The sequence below is a fragment of the Rhineura floridana genome, chromosome 1 (assembly GCF_030035675.1).
Source record: "Rhineura floridana isolate rRhiFlo1 chromosome 1, rRhiFlo1.hap2, whole genome shotgun sequence".
NCBI lineage: Eukaryota > Metazoa > Chordata > Lepidosauria > Squamata > Rhineuridae > Rhineura > Rhineura floridana.
In genome coordinates, this window is record NC_084480.1 from 86,489,908 (window position 1) to 86,510,739 (window position 20,832).

The 20,832-nt window shown below is 41.3% G+C and overlaps 1 protein-coding gene across 1 annotated transcript in view; it reads left to right on the top strand.

The window, feature by feature from the left end:
• The window catches only part of ADAMTS19 (ADAM metallopeptidase with thrombospondin type 1 motif 19), a 228,121-nt gene extending 218,765 nt beyond the window's left edge, over window positions 1–9,356 (top strand). Inside the window, exons 22-23 of the mRNA XM_061609144.1 lie at window positions 8,132–8,309; window positions 9,128–9,356. Of these exons, the coding sequence (XP_061465128.1) occupies window positions 8,132–8,309; window positions 9,128–9,279 (330 nt within the window). The 3' untranslated portion in view covers window positions 9,280–9,356. The remainder of the gene's footprint in view (window positions 1–8,131; window positions 8,310–9,127) is intronic.
• The last annotated feature ends 11,476 nt before the right edge of the window (window positions 9,357–20,832 follow it).

Below are 20,832 nucleotides of genomic sequence, written 5' to 3' on the forward strand. Positions count from 1 at the left end.
AGTAGAAGCTGGTGATAAGTTGTGGCATGTCATATAACTCATGCTGGTAAAGAGAGAACGTATGTACAACTTGCTCCTTTACTCAAAACATACTCTCTTAACTCATTGACCTTCTCCCACATATGTGTACTTTTGCTTTGCATTACACACATGTAAGGTATTACACTGCCTGCTTGTTTTTTAAATGTTTGCCAAGCTTTTCTGTGAACCCAACTGCTTGATATGGATAATATAGCCCCAGAATTGTTTCTGGGTAAAGACATTGATTTGCATATTTCTGCACATTTTTAAGAACAGTTGGCTAGCTATTCTCCTCTTAAGAGCTTGAGCACTAATGGGACCTGGTTGTTGAAAGGAGAAAATTTTATGCATGAACTGAATGGAAACATCAGTGATTGCTTGGAACATAACATGCTGTGTGGCCTGGATACCACTGCACCGTAACATCTCTTCTGCTTGCTCATCCAATTCCTGCTGCCCTCCCCCTATCTATCTATCAGCTGGGGTGGTGGCAAGAATCTTGAGGGGCTAGCAGGTATTTCAAGCTGAGCATAGTTTCCAGAGACTCTCTTGTGAGCTGGATTGGCTAAGGGTGGTAAACCCAACCAAACCTCTTACATATGAAAGGACACCTAGGTAACCATTGGAAAGGGTTAGAGGGTGCAGTTTGACTCTCCAAAACTAATCTCTGCAAAAAGAGGGTATCTTTCTTCCTTCTACCTTCCACAGCCTTCTGAGATCTGCCCTTGATTCTCCACATGTGGTGTAGATTATAAGGGTTGAGCCAAGGTATCACTAAGCCAGAGCAAATTTTATTTCTTTGGTTAGTGTATTTTTAGGGTGTAGCCTCATAAAACAGAATACACAACCAAAATAGGATATATTAAGATACATCAATCACCAAATCATAATATAAAAATATAAGACAACAGCTTAGAGATGAAGGTTTCAGCCATACAATGAAAATTCTCATAAGGCCATTAAGATAGCCCAGAGCCTCAAAGAGCCAGCAGCACAAAAACATTGATTAGGAAAAGGCAGCACAGAACATGCCATTTGAAGGCCTGCACTGTACAGAGCCTGTGGCCACCACTGAGAATGTTCTGTCGCTCATGCCACCAACCTAACTGATCTTGCTGGCAATGAAATAAGCAGGGGCCCAAAGGTCATTGTCTAGGCAAGGTGGGGATGCTTCCATATATTCTGGCACAGTGTGGTGGCTCATAGCACTATGGAAGAACCTGAGAGTTGCCTGATTATTGAGGCTATTAAGCAGCTCTTCCTAATTTCATGTACTGTGCTGTGATTCACTGCACTACATCACAGGAAGATCAGGACACACCTGCCTGCCCAGGTAATAAAGAGGCACTCCCTATGTTCTGACACTCTGTTGTGAGACTGGCAGTGCAGCATAGGAAGAGAGTGAAGTGTCCCAATGTTGCCTACTAGGCTATGCAAGGGTGTCCTCCCTTCTCCTGGTACAATGGGCAAGCTTTGTCCATAAAAAGAACATAAGAAAAGCCCTGCTCGACCAGGCCAAAGACCCACCTAGTCCAGCATTATGTCCACTCAGTGGACAACAGATGCCTAGAAAGCCTGCAAGCAAACCCTGAGTGCAGCAGTGCTCTCCCCACTTGGCATTCCCAGCAACTCATACCCCAATTTCATAGGGAGCCCCCAAAACATTGATGAAAAGGTAATGGGTGCAGCTTCACAGCTTTCCCAGAGGACGGGTGGGATATAAATTTAAAATAATAATAATAGTAGTAAAAATAAAAAAGGCCAAAAAGTGCGGTCTCATGTGCTGGCTCAGGTTTAATTCTAATGACCTGATCCCTGTGTGATATTACGCAGCAGCAAAGTAGTACAGGGGTACTGGCACAAAGGGTTAGTTCATCCTCTTGCCTCTTAACTATGGTCTACCATCATAACCAGCAGCACTGTCAGTGCTCTGCTTCTTGGGATGTAGCCCATGGAAGGGCCTGGTGGAAACTGACTTTCCCATTCCCTCCAACCCTCTGGCAGCTCCTGAAAAGTCAAGGGGTCAAGGAATCTGCTGGATGTAGTTGGCTGTGGTATGGGGGAAATAGGGGGACCTCCAAAAATCAGGTAGAGGTACCTTCCCTGAAACATTAAAGTCTACAATATTTAGTAATGTAACAAGGCTTTGCCATAGCTGATGGCAGTAAGGAAGTTTTTAAGGAGGCCTATCAGAAGAAGATATAGTGTCCCTTCTTGAAGTAATAAAACAGCTGGTAGAATACATTCAGAGAGGCATCCAGCTGCTTAATGACGATATATCCAGAAATAAACACACTGCTAAAACTTAATTTTAGTGATGAAATATAAACAAGCATAATGTATTTGCAAGAAGGGCATACTCATTTGGTATGCCTGTGACATCAGATTTCTGAGAAATTTAATTTCTGAAAGGACTTGGAGAGAATTAGAAACAGCTTGAAAAAGAAAATTAGGTTCCAAGCATAAGCATAGTAACTTGGAAGTATGTCTAGTGGAGTCTAATGTGATTTCTGTGTAAAAATATTTTAAGAAAATGGTGTAAGACAATCACAGTGAGTACAAAGGTTGCTATAGGAGACCTCGAAGCTTTTGAATTCATATACAAGTGTGAAAAGTGGTTTAACTGGAGGGCATGAAGCAACATTGCAAGTTACTATATAATTTATGAAGGCTAAGAGGAAATTGGAATGATATGGGCAAACATCTTAAAATGATGTTAATATTCTATAGTCAAAAAAATATTTAAGAGAAGAAAAAGGCTAAAAATTCACTCATGTTCCAAACAAAAAAAAAATAGAAATTGTAAGCCAAGGCTTTGATTTGTGTGATGTGTAAGCAAGAATGATATTGTAGTCTTGGATCGCTGTGCTCATTTTATGCTTCCATTCAAGGAGTTCAGAGGAACAGACCTGGATTTCTCCTAGTTGATTCTAGTATGAGGTACAGCAGGCAGAAAATGACTGGTTCAAAGTTACTCTGTTGTTATCTACACACAGGGCCGGTTCTAAAGGGCGGCCAGGTTGGGCACTGGCCCGAGGGCCCCAGAGCTACAGGAGCCTCAGAGGGGCCCCTGAGGGGCCTTCCGTGATCCGCTCCCCCCACACACCCCACTTACCTGTCAGCCGGCTTTTTAGCATTGCCCTTAATGAAGATGGCGGCCGCAGCTTCCCTAAGGTACTGAAGCCACTGCTGCCATCTTAGTTGATGGCAGAGATGTGCACATGCAGCACGCATGTGTGCCATCAACAAAGATGGCGACGGAGGCTTCATTCCCCTTAGGGAAACCGTGGCTGCCATCTTCATTAAGGGCAATGGTAAAGACTAGACAGGTGGGGGGGTTGCGCATGCATGCGTATGCATGTGAGCACACCCACCCACCCACCGGGGGGCCAGGGCAAGCTGATGCCCAAGTGTCCCCACATGCCTGGAGCCGGCCCTGTCTACACATAACATGAAACAATATTCATCTTGTCATATCTTAGTTGATATACCCAGAAAAATAGAGTGGGAGAGATTCTTGTGCTTCCAGTTTTTAAACTGCTAGAACTGTTGTGTCTAATTTCTCTGAAATTTGGACAACCTGTATGCATATGAATAAGGAACAGATTTATTTCATGGATTTAACAGAAAATGCAACAATTACTTATTGGCTGCATAGGAGAAGTTTACAAAAGCCTTCCCTTTTTTAAATTGAGAAATATTGAATGAAGCGCTCACCTTTTCAGATGCATAAAAAAGCTTTCTAATTATGGAAAGGTAGCATATCAGAGAAAAATGCATTAGCCCAGCCTTCTCACTGACATCCTAGTTCTCTATTTGAAGGGAGGTGGTTTTTGTCTTTCAATGTGAGGGAACATTATGTGATTGGTACTTTAAGGGAACTCATTTTTTAAAAAATAAAAAATTGTGCACATTTGGACACTGAGATAAAAACTTACAAAGAGACGGTTTCAGAAATAACATTAACTCCAGCAATACGGTATGTGGGAAGCACTCTGCAAAGCACAGGATTTTTTCCTCCCCCTTTATTGTCACAATCTGCTCTGCAGTGGATTATAATCTTATAGCAACAGGGCTTCATCCAGCCTTTGAACGTAGTGTACAGGAGCTTGAACAAACTCAAAATATATTTTTAAAATACCCTGTTTTCTATGCTTATGACTGATTCTGGCTTGGGCCAACAAGCATGCCACCATGTCAGGCTTCTTTTATATTTTAAAGTCATCCTCTTTTAAGCAAACCAAGAACCTTGCAATTTTTTAAGGTGCAGTTTTAGTTTGTGTTCAGGAGGCCTTTGGTGAGATGCAGTAAGGCTATTCTTATGTCCTCTGAGTAATAACTCTGGAACAAGTGATTTGTGGATTGCGACCAGAGTGATCATTTGTTCTTGGAAGAAGTTGTCCAAGTCTATGTTGTTAACACTGTTACAGATTGGCACTTCCAACTGCAGATTTTTATCGAGCTCGGCAGTGATTGCCTTTTATCTTGGCTGAGGTATACAGTTTAAATGCTGCTGTCTGCCAGTGACAATTTTCCCCTTAATTTACTCCTTACTGAGGCCAGCTGGAAGTGGCTATAGCATTACGGCACCTTCCTCAGCTGTTGGTCTAGAGATTCTGTATTTGCTTCAAAATATAAGTCTCTAGCAGGCAGAGCAAACAGAACATTTTGGGTAAAAGTTGTGGGTGCCAAGTTGAAAGATTGTTTGATAACAATGTCTACGGTTCAGTCACTTGAACTATATAGAAGAAAGAGTCAAAATACAAAAAGAAAGACTCACCACTGCTTTTGCAGAAAAATACCACCAATCTTTCTTTTTTTATGCTTTTCAACTATTTTTATCCAGAATTCATTTTTGTAAGAGTCTTTGACAAGAATGTTCTGCTTGGCTTGGTGCTTGAACAGTTTTACAGTACCTTTAGTACTATATTCAAAATTGAGAGACTAACAGCATTTTAATAAAAAATAACATAAAATAAAATCTGTCTGTATATCAGAACATTTTGTCTGTGCTTAAAACAGTTTTTATCCAGGAATTCTTACTGATCCGCTACAATCAGAAGCAACCCACACAATGTGTATAGACTGATTTTTTTGCCAGCAGTTAAACCTGAATATGAAATGATTTACTGAATCCAGTTCATGTTCCACCAACTGATTATAAAGTTGTAGTTTGGAGCACAGTATTTACTTTTAAGGATGTTCTAGATTACCTGAATTATTGATGTTGTGGGCAAATTACGTAACACATCCCAATTCAATTGCACATAAAACGAGCCACTATAACTGGATGATTTCCAAGAACACTCTAGAGGTTTGTTCATTGTAAACCTGTTTTGGACCTTGCCCAATCAATTCAAGCTTGTTTGCGGCCTATTGCCAAAATAAACACAGACACCATTCATTGGGTTAAATCATGGGCCACTTTATTAAGCAGAATCAATCAGAATAATGAACCTGGAGAAGGGGAAATAAAGTGTGGGAGCCTTCTGATGATCCAGGCAAAGCCTGCTTGCAGCTATAGGGCGACCAAACCCTGCCTGAGCCCGGGGCTGCCCTGTGCCAGACCCCGGCTCTGGCCACACCCTGAAGATGTGTTGGGGGTCCAACCTGCATCACTGCCCCCCAGAGCCCTGAAACTCCGAGCAGCTGAGGCACATTGGCCCCAAAGGCGGCCCGTATTCTGCCCCCAGGCCATGTAGCCCTGAGCTGCAGGCCTCCGTACCACCTGTCACTCCTAAAGGTGCCTAAAGGTGTCACCTAGCTGCCCTTTCCCTTTAACCTTTCCCCACACTTCTTTCAAGTGACCATTGACATATTAAAGCTAAAACAGACCAAAACAGACCAATCAGCCTATTAAACCCAAAGGCACCTGTGCTAACCCTTGACCCTTCCCCTAACCACAGTGTGGAGTAGGCAAAAGAAATCTGCCTCAGACACAAACATGCCTTCTTCCCCTTCTCTTACTTCAGTGGAGCCACAGGGAGAGCTTGGCAGCATCCACTTCATGGGTTTAACTAACTATAATTTCTCATTTCATCTGAACTGTTGAAAGAAGCCAGGATCATAAACCATGACTTGATCCTGACTTTTTTCAATAAATAATACAGTAGGGCCCCACTCATATGGCGGGTTATGCTCCAGACTCCCACCTAAAAGCGAAACCCACCAAAAAGCGGAACTCCGTCAATAAAATGGTGCCCGACGCCCGAAAAATACCGTGAAAGCAGAACAAGAGCGTATGAGTGGGGCCTTACTCTAATTGAAAGCCGCCGTATTAGCGGAACACTGAAAAGCGGGGCCCTACTGTATTATACTGTAATATACTGTAATATAACCAAAGTTTGTCCTTTTTAGAGGTAACCGGCTACAATTAGTTAAAAACAAGAAGCAGAGACTCTCAATATTCTTCTTGCATCCGTGAACATTTCATTCAAGCCGGGCAATATGTCAGGGCAACACTTTCCAGATTAGAGTCTTTACCAACTGTTCCTTACTGGTGGGTTCCAGCTACCCAGGGAGTTTTTCTCTCTCAGCATTATCAGAGATATATAAGACGTTAAGCGAGGTTTTTTTTAAAGATATATATCTCGGGGGGGGGAAATAAATACTGAACAAACATTGTCTTGTAACTAAATAAACTGTACCAAGTGCTAAAAACAAAATAGAATACTTAGACCAGTAAACAGTTTAATATTCTTTTACTGTCTCATACTCCCCTCACTCTACCTTAGAACTTTTGTTCCTACCTCCCATTGTCTCAGAATCTCTGCCTTCCCCTGCTTTGCTGAGGCCCGTTTCAACTCCCTGTTCAAAACTTTCCTGCAATAGGTTATAGGGTTCATTATTTAAAAGGGTTTCAGGTATATGCTTTCAGGCATTTTTTTTTTTTTTTGAACACCAGATACTCATCATTCCATGCCTGCTGAGCATACTCAGTCATTACTGGGCTTTTTCATGTTTTGTCCCATTACTGTGCAGCCCAAATCCTGGATCCACTAGGCTGGAGTGGATTTGGATATAGCAGAATAATCCCACAGACCCACAGTGGAGAGGAGCCTACACCAGCGAAAACCCTACACCCTGGTGGAAAAACCCATCTGCCAACCTACGGACATGCTGGTGGGTGGAAATAACATCTGCTGCCAATGTGCATGGTGGAACACCCCCAAAAGGCAGCATGGAGAGTTGCAGTTGCCAAGCGTTTGGGGTGCCACCGTGGCCAATTATGTTTATTTATGATGTCACCCTGGGATGAGCAAGTTGAGTGTATTGCTTATTGGCAGTTTGTGTGTTAGACAGGGTGGTCATGCCTGCTGGATTGGAATCTGGTGTGTTTAGATTGGTTGGCGGCAGTAGGGTTGCTATGGATAATTTGAGTCTGGCTTTGTGGTTTTGTGGTTTGAGCTTTTCCCCAGCTGTGGCCCCTCCAGCCACCGCCAAATGTGGTTTGGATGCAGTAGATTTTGTGCTGGTGGATCACCAGCAAGTGCACCACCTGGCAGATTCCCATAACTTGGATTAAAAGCTAATGAATGCTCTAAAAGTTTTTAAAAATCACATTCCTTTTTGAAAGACACAGTTATACTTCCCATTTGAAGGTTTATGTGAAAATGCCACTTGAATTACTTTATGCGTGTCTGTTTCCTGGAATGGCTTCCAGTGTATTGCTTACCGGTATTTCGTCACTCAGATATGCACCACCCCCTCTTACAGTGAATTCAGCTGGTGAATACCAACAAGATTAAAGTCAAAACAAGTCCACTGTCAGGCCAGAGGGAGTTACCAGCACACTGGGGGAACCTTAAGGTCTGCAGAAACACAAAAAAAGTAGACAAAAAAGACATAGTAATCCATGTTTTTATTCAAGCTGGGTATTAAAGAATCATATTGATTCTTATTGTCACAGCCATACCTGGAATGGTAACCGGCATGAGCCTAGTTTTATGTTGGCACCCTATATATTAGCCCCCATGTTATTTTCTAAGTGTTTTAAAATTGATCATTGAGTGTTCAATTAAAATTTCATAATACCAAGCTTGAATGAATTTTGGGTTTGTGGACAAAAAGGGTTTTTTCCCCTTACATGTTTCTTTTATGTTCATTGCAGTGTTCCATTACCTGTGGCAAAGGAATGCAGTCACGAGTCATCCAGTGCATGCACAAGATCACAGGAAGACATGGCAATGAGTGTTTTTCCTCTGAAAAGCCTGCAGCATATAGACCCTGCCACCTGCAACCCTGCAATGAAAAAATTAATGTGAACACAATTACTTCTCCGAGGTTAGGTAAGTGATTGCATTGTTGTAGTGGGGATGACCATTCTGATCTTGTCTTGTCAAATTCATATGCATAAGGTACGTTTATCCAACTCTCCCAAGATCAAAATCATGGAGCCACCATATTCTCTTCACCTCAGCTCATTCTGTAAGTGGGTTACATTAGTCCTGTGTTCCAGATGTTCATGTCCACAGGTCCTGTGTAGCTCTATCTGTATGTGTTTGAGCTATTTTGTGGTTACATGAGACTCAGACAAGGACTGCACTTCATGGGATGTCACTGGGAGATGATTGCATGTTATATATAATGTCCATATATTAATATATAAGGATTCTTTCAAAATACATCTTGTCCACATTTTCCAGAGATTGTTGCCTGTGAAATCTTGATGCCCCAATAGATCAGTTAACAGCAAAATTCGACACATGTTTATTCAGAAGTAAATCCCTTTCTGTTGAGATCTGGTTAGCTATGGTGAGAACAGGATACTGGATGAGATGGGCCTTTAGTTTATCCAGAAGGGCTCTTCTTAGGTGTTAAATGCTGCTTGCTCTCTTGTAAATTGTTTAGGATTGCAACCTTTGTCTCTAATGCCAAAGCACTTTTTGTTATTTTGCTACTACAGGCTAGGGTACATTGTTAGGTGCATTTCATACCTAAGTTGTATTTTTTTCTGCATATATAAAAGAGACTTCTTGTACCATCCATCAGTGTATGCATCCATCAAATGGATAAGTATAAGTTTTAATGTCTTGGAAATACAGTTCAGGATCTTTGAAATATATATGTGCATTGATGCCCCTTTTGGTTTTGTATCATTTTACAGCTGCCTTAACATTCAAGTGTCTGGGAGACCAGTGGCCTGTATACTGCAGAGTGATACGAGAGAAGAACCTTTGTCAGGACATGAGGTGGTATCAGCGTTGCTGTGAGACATGCAGGGACTTTTATGCACAGAAAATGCAGCAAAAGAGTTGACCTCTGGCAGGCAGAATGGCTAGCTCTCAGCTCCTCACAGTCATGTTATTTATAAACACACACAAGCACGCTTCTTCAGACCAAATATTATCAGATTACATATTATTTAATCAAATTAATTTATTTTTGCCTGCCAAGACATGTTTTTATTTTGGTTAAATAGCTTTTTTGTTTTTTGCTCAGTTTCCATAATTAATTTTTATATGAAATATTTTGGATACATTTATCAGATTTTTTTAAAAAAATACTATTTTAAATGTTTATATTCAATAGGATAATCTGTCTGTCTCCCACCCAACCCCCCTAAAGAGAAATAGTTACCACAGTACTGTGCATTGTTTAGTGTGTTAGTCCTGATCACTTGACGTTAATGGGACTTAAACACACTTAACTGTGCAATGCATTGTGCAAAATAATAAGTCATCATGTTACCCTGAATTTGTTTTTTTGAAAAAAATTAGGTTAGTAGTTTTGTTATATATGGAAATGGTCCACTTTATTTTATGGTATTTTTCTTTTGTGGTGCTTAGAGTCACATTGACTTCAGATATTTTTGCAACAGGTTTTGGGGTGAGTTGAGCTAATGACATTGAACAGGTTATATTACAGAATGTATTGGAAAACCAGTTCTTTTTTTTATTAAGGGCTGAATCAGACTTTCAAAACTGTCCCAAGATGTATTTGCATGGCAAACATAACATTGGACCCAGAACATTTATAGGCATAGCTACAACTTCCCATTATCAATTTTCATAATCACAGCAGCACATTTTCAAGCAACTCAATCATGATAATCTATTCTGCCAAGCTGTGGCCAGATTCCATTAATCAGGGATGAGGAACCTGTAGCCCTCCAGATGTAGCTGAACTGAAATACCCATCATCCCTAACTTTTGATGATGCTGACTGGGTCTGATGGGATTTGAAGTCTAACAACAATCTGGAGGGTTGCAGGTTCCTAATCCCTAATTGTCTGCATCATACCATTTGTTCTCCGTATGAGTACATCCTGAGGTCCAATGAGACGCTTCATGTTCCATGCCCTTAGAAACATACTGTAAGAAATTGTCTACTGTAACTTATAAACTTTTATGAACAAAAATAGATAAAATGGCATAGTAGGGATTTTAATCGTGTGCATGAACATATACTTGAACACAAGTATTGAATCAATTAAACACTGTAAAGATTTACACTGAATCTCTGTTGCACTGTATGATGTAGTGTAGAGAACCATTGTTTGTAACATCCTATGAAAGAAATCTGTACTGTTTTAAATATTCCATTTGTTCTTAAGTATTTTAAACAAGAGATCCATGCCTCTGCACTCATGTGTATCATGGAGTTTTGCAAATGAAGAGAAACCTAAAGCTTAACATGAATTGGGCTAAATTTTCAGGTTTAAAAAAAGTTTTAGAAGATAATTTTGAGATAAATTTCTTCATTGTTTTTAAATATCTTTATAAAGATACAGTTTTACAATTTTGTGAAACGTGAAGAAGGCAACTAACATTTTCCTTATGAGAAAATTTTGTACGTGAGTCATGTGATTTTTACATTTTCAATAAATATATATGTAGACAAACTACTCCATTTATGTGTCTTTTTTCCTGTTTTCTCAAGTTGGTGGAATACCATTTACAGTAAAAATGCAATGAAGAAAATCAGACACAAACATGTGAAGATGACCTCTGGCCCATGTAGCACCATATTGTTTGTGGCAGGCATAGCCATCGTTGTGCTCTCCACATGTCATTGGACTTCCATTTCCCATCAGCCCTAGCCAACATGGCCAATGGAGAGGGATGATGGGAACTGTAATCCAACAAGGTCTCAAGGACACCACTTTGGTCATCCCTGATTTATTCTGAATGGCAGTGCCTTGCAGCGATGGAGGGAAACCTGTGACCCTCCAAATCTCATTGGACTTCAACTCCCATCAGCCCCAGCTAGCATGACCAATGGTGAGAAATGATGGGAGTTGTAGTCCAGCAATATCTAGAGAGCCACAGGCTCCCCCATGTCTGCTTGCTTGCTTGCTTGCTTGATTGATTGATTGATTGATTGATTGAGAAAGTGGATAGAGAAAAGTTCTTCTCCCTCTCTCATAATACTAGAACTCATGGACATTCAAAGAAGCTGAATGTTGGAAGATTCAGGACAGACAAAAGGAAGTACTTCTTTACTCAGCGCATAGTTAAACTATGGAATTTGCTCCCACAAGATGCAGTAATGGCCACCAGCTTGAACGGCTTTAAAAGAAGATTAGACAAATTCATGGAGGACAGGGCTATCAATGGCTACTAGCCATGACGGCTGTGCTCTGCCACCCTAGTCAGAGGCAGCATGCTTCTGAAAACCAGTTGCCGGAAGCCTCAGGAGGGGAGAGTGTTCTTGCACTCGGGTCCTGCTTGCGGGCTTCCCCCAGGCACCTGGTTGGCCACTGTGAGAACAGGATGCTGGACTAGATGGGCCACTGGCCTGATCGAGCAGGCTCTTCTTATGTTCTTATGTTCTTATGATTGATTGATTGATTGATTGCACTTGTATACCCCCCATAGCTGAAGCTCTCTGGGCAGTTTACAGCAATCAAAAACATTAAAGCAAATATACAATTTAAAATATATATTTTAAAAACAATTTAAAACACAATTTTAAAATTCAAAACAATTTAAAAACACATGCTAAAATGCCTTGGAGAAGAGGAAAGTCTTGACCTGGTGCCGAAAAGATAATAGTGTTGGCGCCAGGTGCACCTCGTCAAGCTGTTCATTCCATAATTTGGGGGCCACCACTGAGAAGGCCCTCTCCCTTGTTGCCACCCTCCAAGCTTCCCTTGGAGTAGGCACCCGGAGGAGGCCCTTTGATCTTGAACGTAGTGTACGGGTGGGTTCGTATCGGGAGAGGCGTTCCATCAGGTATTGTGGTCCCAAGCCGTGTAAGGCTTTATAGGTCAAAACCAGCACCTTGAATCGAGCTTGGAAACATACAGGCAGCCAATGCAAGCGGGCCAGTATTGGTTTTATATGTTCAGACCATCTGGTCCCTATTACCAATCTGGCTGCTGCAGTTTGCACAAGCTGCAGTTTCCGAACCGTCCTCAAAGGCAGCCCCACATAGAGTGCATTGCAGTAATCTAATTTGGAGGTTACCAGAGCATGGACAACTGAAACCAGGTTATCCCTGTCCAGATATATGAGATCGTAAGCAATGATATTCTCTTGACTCCTATACAACCATAAATACCAAAATGCTGGAAGTGTTATGAGGAGAATTTCTAAATTGCCCTTTATTAGTAATTTCCAATTACTTGTAAAGGGGGCAACTTCAATTATTGACTTCCCTTGGAGATCTGAGCGACTGCTCATTCTTTTCTCTTTTTTTGTACACAGTTTTGCAATTAATGGGTGATTTTCCTGGCTACAAAGCAAGGAACAGGAGCTGGCACTTCAGAAGTCCTGAAGCCACATCAAGGGACCAGGCAGTAACTAACTAGCCACTTTAAAAGGAATGGGCAAGAAGGAAGCTACTGATTAAAGGGATAGTTGAGAGATGTGGGCCTTTGTTGAATGTGACATAATTCTGAGTGAACTCGTAGTAAGATTTTGCCCACGGGAGCAGACATTGCCAGATTTTTCTCAGAAAAATAGGTGGTCGGAAAATGACAATATAATATTGGCAGTTTTATTTTCAATCCCTTCCCTAACAATCTCTAGCGTGGAATGCACCATTTTCACAGCTGCAGCTCACTGGGTCAATATTTTTATCAAACTAGCTGCTATGACCCAAAGATCTCTTTCCTGATCATCATCTCCTCAGACTCCATAACTATTCACTAATAGGCAAAAAAACCCCTTGCGGTTTAAGAAAGTACCTATAGCCCACAGATGTTTCTATCAAACTTTAAAAAACAGGGAAATTAGGCAACTATAATGAATGCACTAGGGGAGCAGGAGAAAACACAAAATTTGGGTTGGTCTTTCACAGTCCAATCCACTTCCTGTGTAGCTTGGAAGAATTTGGTGACATGTGCCTCTGAGCATATGGTGAGTGGTGGCAAAACCTGCAATCAGGACTGCATCTCCAAAGATGAAGTATTAAATTTTCTGTGTTTGTTGGTATTCTTACTTTGCTTCTTTCCTGTGTTACTGCTGTTTCTACAGAGAATCTAACTTAGAAAATTATTTCTCTCATTATTCATCCTAGAAATCTGTATCAAATTTATTTTTATTAATTTCAAAGCCTTTTAATTGGTCAATGTCATGTGAAGGTGAAGACAGCCTTTTGTGTACAAACAGGAGGTTATGTTCTATTTCTAGTTTGGGTGCATTAACAGTTTAATCTGAAACTTCAGTTTGATGTAAAATCAGACTGATTACAGTATGTTGCTACTTAAGCAATGAATCTAGCTGTCTGGGGGGGGGAACCTGCCCAAGATGCATGTGTTCAGTCTGCTGTGCTTAGACCACCCCACTTAAGGAAAGGTGGGCATGGTCAATTAAAACATAGAACACACCTAGAAATTTGCTAGAATATATTTCACTTCTCATTGTTTTATCTTGTGCAAACTGAGACATTCTTCATGTCCATTGGAGACTATGCGGCAGAATAGTTAGTGCCATTATTTCGCAATTGTTTTTGGAGTTTATTAATGTAAATTATGCAAAGCGTTGCTGTACTTCACATATTCACAGAAACAGAAGCAAAAGAAATGATTTACTATAGGAAACTTCACTAAAATTACAAAGTGAATGAAACATATTTAAAGTGACTATCTGAACAGTATCAACTGCCTTAATATTGTTGCTTTCTTCTTGCTAAAACAAGATCACCACACTACATGTCTTGTTTCTGCTATTGTAGCCCATAATGCAACTTTTGGGTACTCTAGCTGTGCATCCAGATGTCTTGGACATCCAGTTACTGATCGTTACATTTAATGGACGCATTTATAACTTTTCTTTCACTTCAAACTTGCTTTTGAAAACATAAACTAATCCTTTAAAGGGAGCAGCAGTTAATCCTTTTCATGTACAGACAATAGGAAATGAGCTTGCCAGACATCAAACAGAGCCAGCTACAGTTTCAGGTAGTAGAAAGGCAATATCCTTGTTCAGTTCATTAATTATAAAAGAAGATGGTAGCAGCTCTAGGGAACAGCAACTTGCTTTCACTAATATTGAAACATGGATCTCTCTGTACTGCCAAACAATAACCATCCTGATAAATTCCTTCAACTAGATGTGAAATCCTTAGCAAAAAACTCAGCCTTTTTACAAACCTGGCTAGCAAATTTTCCAGAAACACGCTTTCCTGGGCAACAGCAGTGGCACAACAGAGTCTATTCACAGGTAAGTAGCTTGAGTATCAGATTTGCCTCTGTACTAATTCAATAGTTTGTTGTACCTATTACAGAAAATTTCCCAAATTGTGAAGCTCTGTGTGCTGTCTTGGCAACATCCAAGAGGGGATACTTTGCTCAGTATTGCTCCTGTGCTTTAGACTAACTGGTTCAATATTTTTAATGCATTGATGTTGGCATAATAGTTAAATATTTTTGGTACATATTGTCATATGGCATCATAACTGGAGTCTTTCATGGACAAACTTACAAATAATTAACTTTAAAAGAAGTAAATTTAAGGGGTCAAGGAGAAATTGCTGCTTAAAAATGAAAGTTGGCCACTGTTTATCAAATGCTGCTACTACAAAATAATCATCCGTTCTCTTTGGTCGCTTCCTGATAGCCTATTTATTGAGCATTCATCCTGATTTGTTTGCACAAATTTTCAGGAAGATTATATGACACCTTCTGATTGTTGAGCACTCATTCTGATTTGTTTGCAGGGACGTTATATGACATTGCAGTCAAGCAATTGTTATCCTACACAATTTCCCTGACACTTTTCATAAAGAAAAAAGTTTTTAAAAAATAGAAGCAGATTTATTTCACAACCTGAATTTGCTGGTATGAAATTCAATTTCACCTGTAAAATAACAACAGTCTGGAGGGGACCTTAAATTATGAATCCTCTTATTGAAAGGGTTACTCTGTGTAATAGCAAATATATTATTTGAACACTATCTTCACTCATCTCACCTGAGTTTTAAGAACACTTCAGGCACGGGGGGTTGGGGATCCTCAATTGTGAGCATAAGATTTGAGGCTTAATCTCACATAATTCATTATGGCTGCAGAAAATGCTTGTGTGTTCTGGTCCTCAGCCCACAGAAAGCCAGAGGTGCACATTCACCACCAATCAGCTTTCAGTATTCATTGGTAAGTGTTATTTTTCAAGTGCTTGCCAATGTACTGAATCCTGCACATGGTGAGCGGTGAACAAGCCTGACTTCCTATATGCTGGGACTTTAACACACACTTTAAGTGCTTTCTTCACAGCAACTGCACACCCTCAGTATGCACATAAATATTATCCTTTATTAAAGTTTAACTTTCAATACAAGCTACTCTAAGATATTCATGTATCTCCCCACCACCCCCCTTCCCAATGGGTATGTGTTTTGTAGGTCATCAGGCAGACCAATAAACTCTCTTGATCTGTCTGTCAAACTTGGGAGGACGTTCCTATTTCAAGGAAGGAAAAATATTGTTCAATCCAGCAACAACAAAAATTGTGAAGCTGTGAGGGCCATTAAAAAAAATAATCCTATACTTTAAACCTTCAATTTCAAAAAGCATTCTGGAGGAATGTCTTACTGGAATGTAAAATTAAACAGAAATACATTCCTGGCTAGATAAAGCCGTGATACTTACAGCCTGATCCTAGCCATACTGACTAAGGAACAAGCCTGACTGATTTCAGTGAGATTTACTTTGAAATAAATATGCTTAGGATTGCAGCCTTATTTTTTAATTTCCCCCCTCCTGTTTTAACTATATATATATAAAATTAAAAATAAGGAGAAACTGAGTATATTTTACATGTTCCAGATAACAAAATAAACATGATGTACACACAGTGTAGAATGGATGCTTGATGAATAGCATGTTTTGTTTTAGGACGAAAGGAGTAATAACATTAAGGGTTACTTAATGCCAGAATAGGAGGGGTGTGTGTTCCTTTTCAGAAGAGACATGAGTGACCTCCAGGTTCCTGAAGTCATTAAACTTTGAAAGCAACCTTAATTCCCAGCCCTGGAATTCATTTTATTTTAACAAACAGTTTCTTCTTAGGACTGCTGCCTTGATGCTGTGTTTGTGAGATTGTCATGACCTTTACTGATAGACCATTCAGATTAATGTACCAGTCTGTGCCTTTGGTTTTCATTTATTTCCACTATATTCCGAGGCAAATATGACAAGTAACTTGAATTTTAGACCAATAGTCTTTCTTTTCACTTTTTAATTCTGCTTTGTCTATTTCCTCTTCCCACCCTCTCACACATCTCATTCCAGATACTGGAAGGTAAAACAGCCCATAAAACTGCCCAGGCTCTGTTAGCCTATATATTGTAAACGTTTGCCCACTCCAGAGAGTTTTCTTCCATTTCTTTGCTAAACCACACATTTAGACTTCTTGGCCTAATCCAACTCTGTGCACGTGCGAGAGCAGCTGGGCTTGTGCACAAGGAGCCCTGTTAGAAATTCAATAAGCCTGACAATTAGCTGTTGGGTGGGGAGCCTGCTTCCAAACACATGGCCAGTAGCTGGAATGATTTCAGTTAACCTTCTATCTTCCCTAAAAAACTTGTTCAACCTTTGTTCATCCACACGAAGCCTCTGAGAGGTAAACTGTTCTGATCCTGATGTTCCAGGTGGCAAACTGAAGCTGGAAGTGATTTTACCTAAGACTATCCAATGAATATATAGCTCATACTGGATTTACACCCGGGTCTCTCAGGTCCACATCACAATAACATACTGTCATATTGCCTGAGGCTCTTAGAATAAGACTCTGGTTGTAGAATAAATTTAACAGATGTAACGTTCAGGTTCTTTCCAGGCATGAGGCCACAAAAAGATCCTTAGAATCTGACTTTTGTCCTTCTAGTCTAGGGTAAGTCCAGAGATGGACAAGCCTGTGAGCAACCCAAGGCATTTGGAAACACTGGCTTGGATCAAGGAATGGATCTGTCACAAAGCAAAAGCCACATTTGCAGCCCAAGAGGAATTTCCCCAGATTGGAGATGTCATTTACAGAATGACTATACCAAACAACAAAAAAGAAGGTTTCCAAGTCAACACGCGCAATAGACAAGAGAAAAGACAAGACAAGATGTAGGACCATCGCCAAGTACTAAGGATATCGAATGCCATCACATATTAGTTGTTGGTGTTGCTTCTATACTCATTACAATGGATTTTCCTACAAGTCACCCCTACACTAAGCAGAGCAAGCCCCACCATGTGGACTGGCAGGAATGGACTAGGGCAGCTGAAGTGCCAGGCACATAGGGAACATAGGAAGCAAAAGGACTGAACAGCAGTCAGGATGACCCAAACATGGTTGCCCTCCTAAACGCTAGACAATCAGTCTGATTAAACACAGGAACCTCCAGGAAAATATATAAGATCAGGATACAAGAGTAGTCTGGATGAACCTACAGGTGCACTACACAAAGCAGACCCAGACATGCATTGGCTGTAGGTTGTCTGATCCTCAGCTTCAAACAAATAGTTGCTTGTAGGCTTTCCTTTTAATGGCAAGCAGTCAGAAGTCCAGGTGGAGGCTTTTGCAGTAGAAATAAACTCTTAAACTTCCCCTCTCCCTTTGTCTCTTCCTAGATATAACCTCTGGGTTCCATTACAAATATTTACTTGCCTTGCCTATGTCGTAATCACAATGATGGCTAGTTGTAATGGGGATCCTCTTGCAATGCTTCCATTTATGTTTTCACGTTATCAGCCAGTTTTGCAGCTTCAGCCCAAACCTGTAGAATTGGTGGACCAATTCACATGACCATGGGTGGAGGCAGGGCCGGTTCTAAAGGGTGGCCAGGTTGGGCACTGTCCTGAGGGCCCCAGAGCTACAGGAGCCCCTGAGGGGCCCTCCGCTCCCCTTCTGCGATCAGCGGCCCCCCACGCCCCCACGTCCCCCACTTACCTGTCAGCTGGCTTTTTAGCATTGTCCTTAATGAAGATGGTGGCTGCAGCTTCCCTAAGGTACTGAAGCCGCTGCTGCCATCTTAGTTGATGGCAGAGATGGCGGCGGAGGCTTCATTCCCCTTAGGGAAACCACGGCTGCCATCTTCATTAAGGGCAATGATAAAGACTAGACAGGTGGGGGCCATGCGCGGGGGGCCCATGCACACGTGCGTACACACATGCTCACACACACACACACACACACACACACCGGGTGGCCAGGGCAAGCTGATGCCCAAGGGCCCCCGCATGCCTGGACCCAGCCCTGGGTGGAGGCATTATGCTACTTCTGAACTGACTTTGTTTTTGGTTCACATGGTGTGACACTGCAGTTGCCTGAGGCACTCTTGGAAAGCAGTGCATATCTTACCTATCAGTTTTCAGCTTCGTTTGTTCATTACTGTCTCGTTCAAACCGGACTTACTTATCAGTTTACCAGTTTATCAGCTTTTGGCCTCCTTGCTTCTCTGCTTATACATTCTTCGTCAGGCTGACTGCAATATATTTTTCATTTTTTGTTTTTATATTTTTGGAACTGTAACATCTTTGGCCAGAAGCTGTTTTTTTAAGTGTGGCGGGGGTTATGTAAATATAGCTACTTTGTATTCAATTAACTTCATTGTGAGTTTTTACTTAAAGAACCCACCACTCTGCTCACTGGTTTTCAGCTCAGTGTTCGCTATATTTTTACCTGGTTACCCTCTGGTTATTTAATCACTTGTACCAGTGTTGTAGCTGTCTCATTGGGTTGGCATAAGTATGTGCCTGCTAAAAAATAGAAAGGGGGAAGATGAGATCTGCTTTATCCCCACCCAGATTACAACAAACAGGAGGAAATCTAACTTTTACTCATGCCATCAGACAGCCAGAAGAGGGCGTTGTTTAAGATCTGTTCCATTGAAAACTCCAGCTCAAGCCCAGATGGAAGTTAAATTAAGGAAGTTTACAAGCCTGCGAGGTTTACTTATCAATGCTAGGTCAGTGTTACGTAAGACCCACCTGATTTATGATTTGATCTTATCTGAACAAGCGGATACTATTGGCATAACGGAGACCTGGTTAGATGCTGCTGCTGCACCCACTTTAACAGCTATGTGCCCTTCTGATTTTTCTTTTAGTTTTCAATCAAGAACTGGAGGGAGAGGTGGAGGAGTGGCACTTATCTTCCGGCGGTCTCTATGTCTAACCAGATACCCTCTACAAAAGACTAAGATCATTGACTGCTTGTTTTGTAAAAGTAATCGGGACAATAAATTGGGTTTTCTTCTGGTTTATCGTCCTCCTAGATGTACCTTGGAGTCTTTATCGGAGGTGTTGGATGTAGTCTTGGAAGCCCGCTCTCATTCCCCGGACTTAATAGTTCTTGGGGATTTCAATGTGCACGCCGAAGCCCCCTCTTCTGGAGTGGAAAAGGATTTTTTTTACTACAATGGTGGACTGGGAGCTTTTCCCATTACAGACGGGGTCTACGTATGTGGCGGGTCATGTCTTGGATCTGATTTTTGTTTCTGCAGCAGACGGCTCCAACCTATCTTTGGAAAATGTACAATTGACACCGATCTCTTGGACGGATCATTACCTCATAAAAGTGGATATTGGGGTTCTCTTGCCTCCTTTTGAAACCAATGGTCTGTTACGGCTTTCCTGCCCCAGACGACTGATGACTTCGGAGGGGCTTGTTCGTGAACTTGGGAACTCATTATCTGATAGGACTGAATCCTCTGTGGGGTCATTAGTGGAGGGTTGGAATACCGAGATTGTGAAAGCTTTGGATCGTTTAGCTCCAAGAAGCCCACTTCCTTTACCTCAAACCAGATCTTCTCCTTGGTTCAACGCACATCTGAGGGGACTTCGCCAATTGGTAAGACAACTGGAGCGATCCTGGTGAAAATTGCACGCTCCCCTATTGCGCTTAAAATTGAAGGTGGCATTGGGGACTTATCGCAAGGAGTTAATTAAAGCAAAAAGGACCTTTTTTACGACCTCAATTTTGGCGGCCAAAGACTGCTCTCGCAGATTGTTGCAAGCGGTTCAAAATCTTGCGGGTGCTGAAGTCACCCGCCCAGTGACATCAATAAAGGCAAACTGTAATGAACTGGCGAACTTCTTTGCGGATAAGATCAGCAAGATAAAGGACTCTATCCCCACCTTTTCATCATCCGCTGCCGACTCAGAGTTCCATCAGTATGCGGCCGTTACTTGGGATCACTTTCAACCTCTAACCCTTGTTGAAATGCATAATATTCTTGGTTCTCTCAACCCTTCCTCTTGTTTATTAGACCCTTGTCCATCTTGGTTGGTGAGGGATGCTAAAAATGATCTGAGTGATAACATTAAGGATATAGTTAATGCCTCTTTGGAAGAGGGCTTGCTGCCCATGGCACTTAAAGAAGCTGTGGTGTCTCCAATTCTAAAAAAACCGGCCCTGGACCCTCTGGTTCTGAATA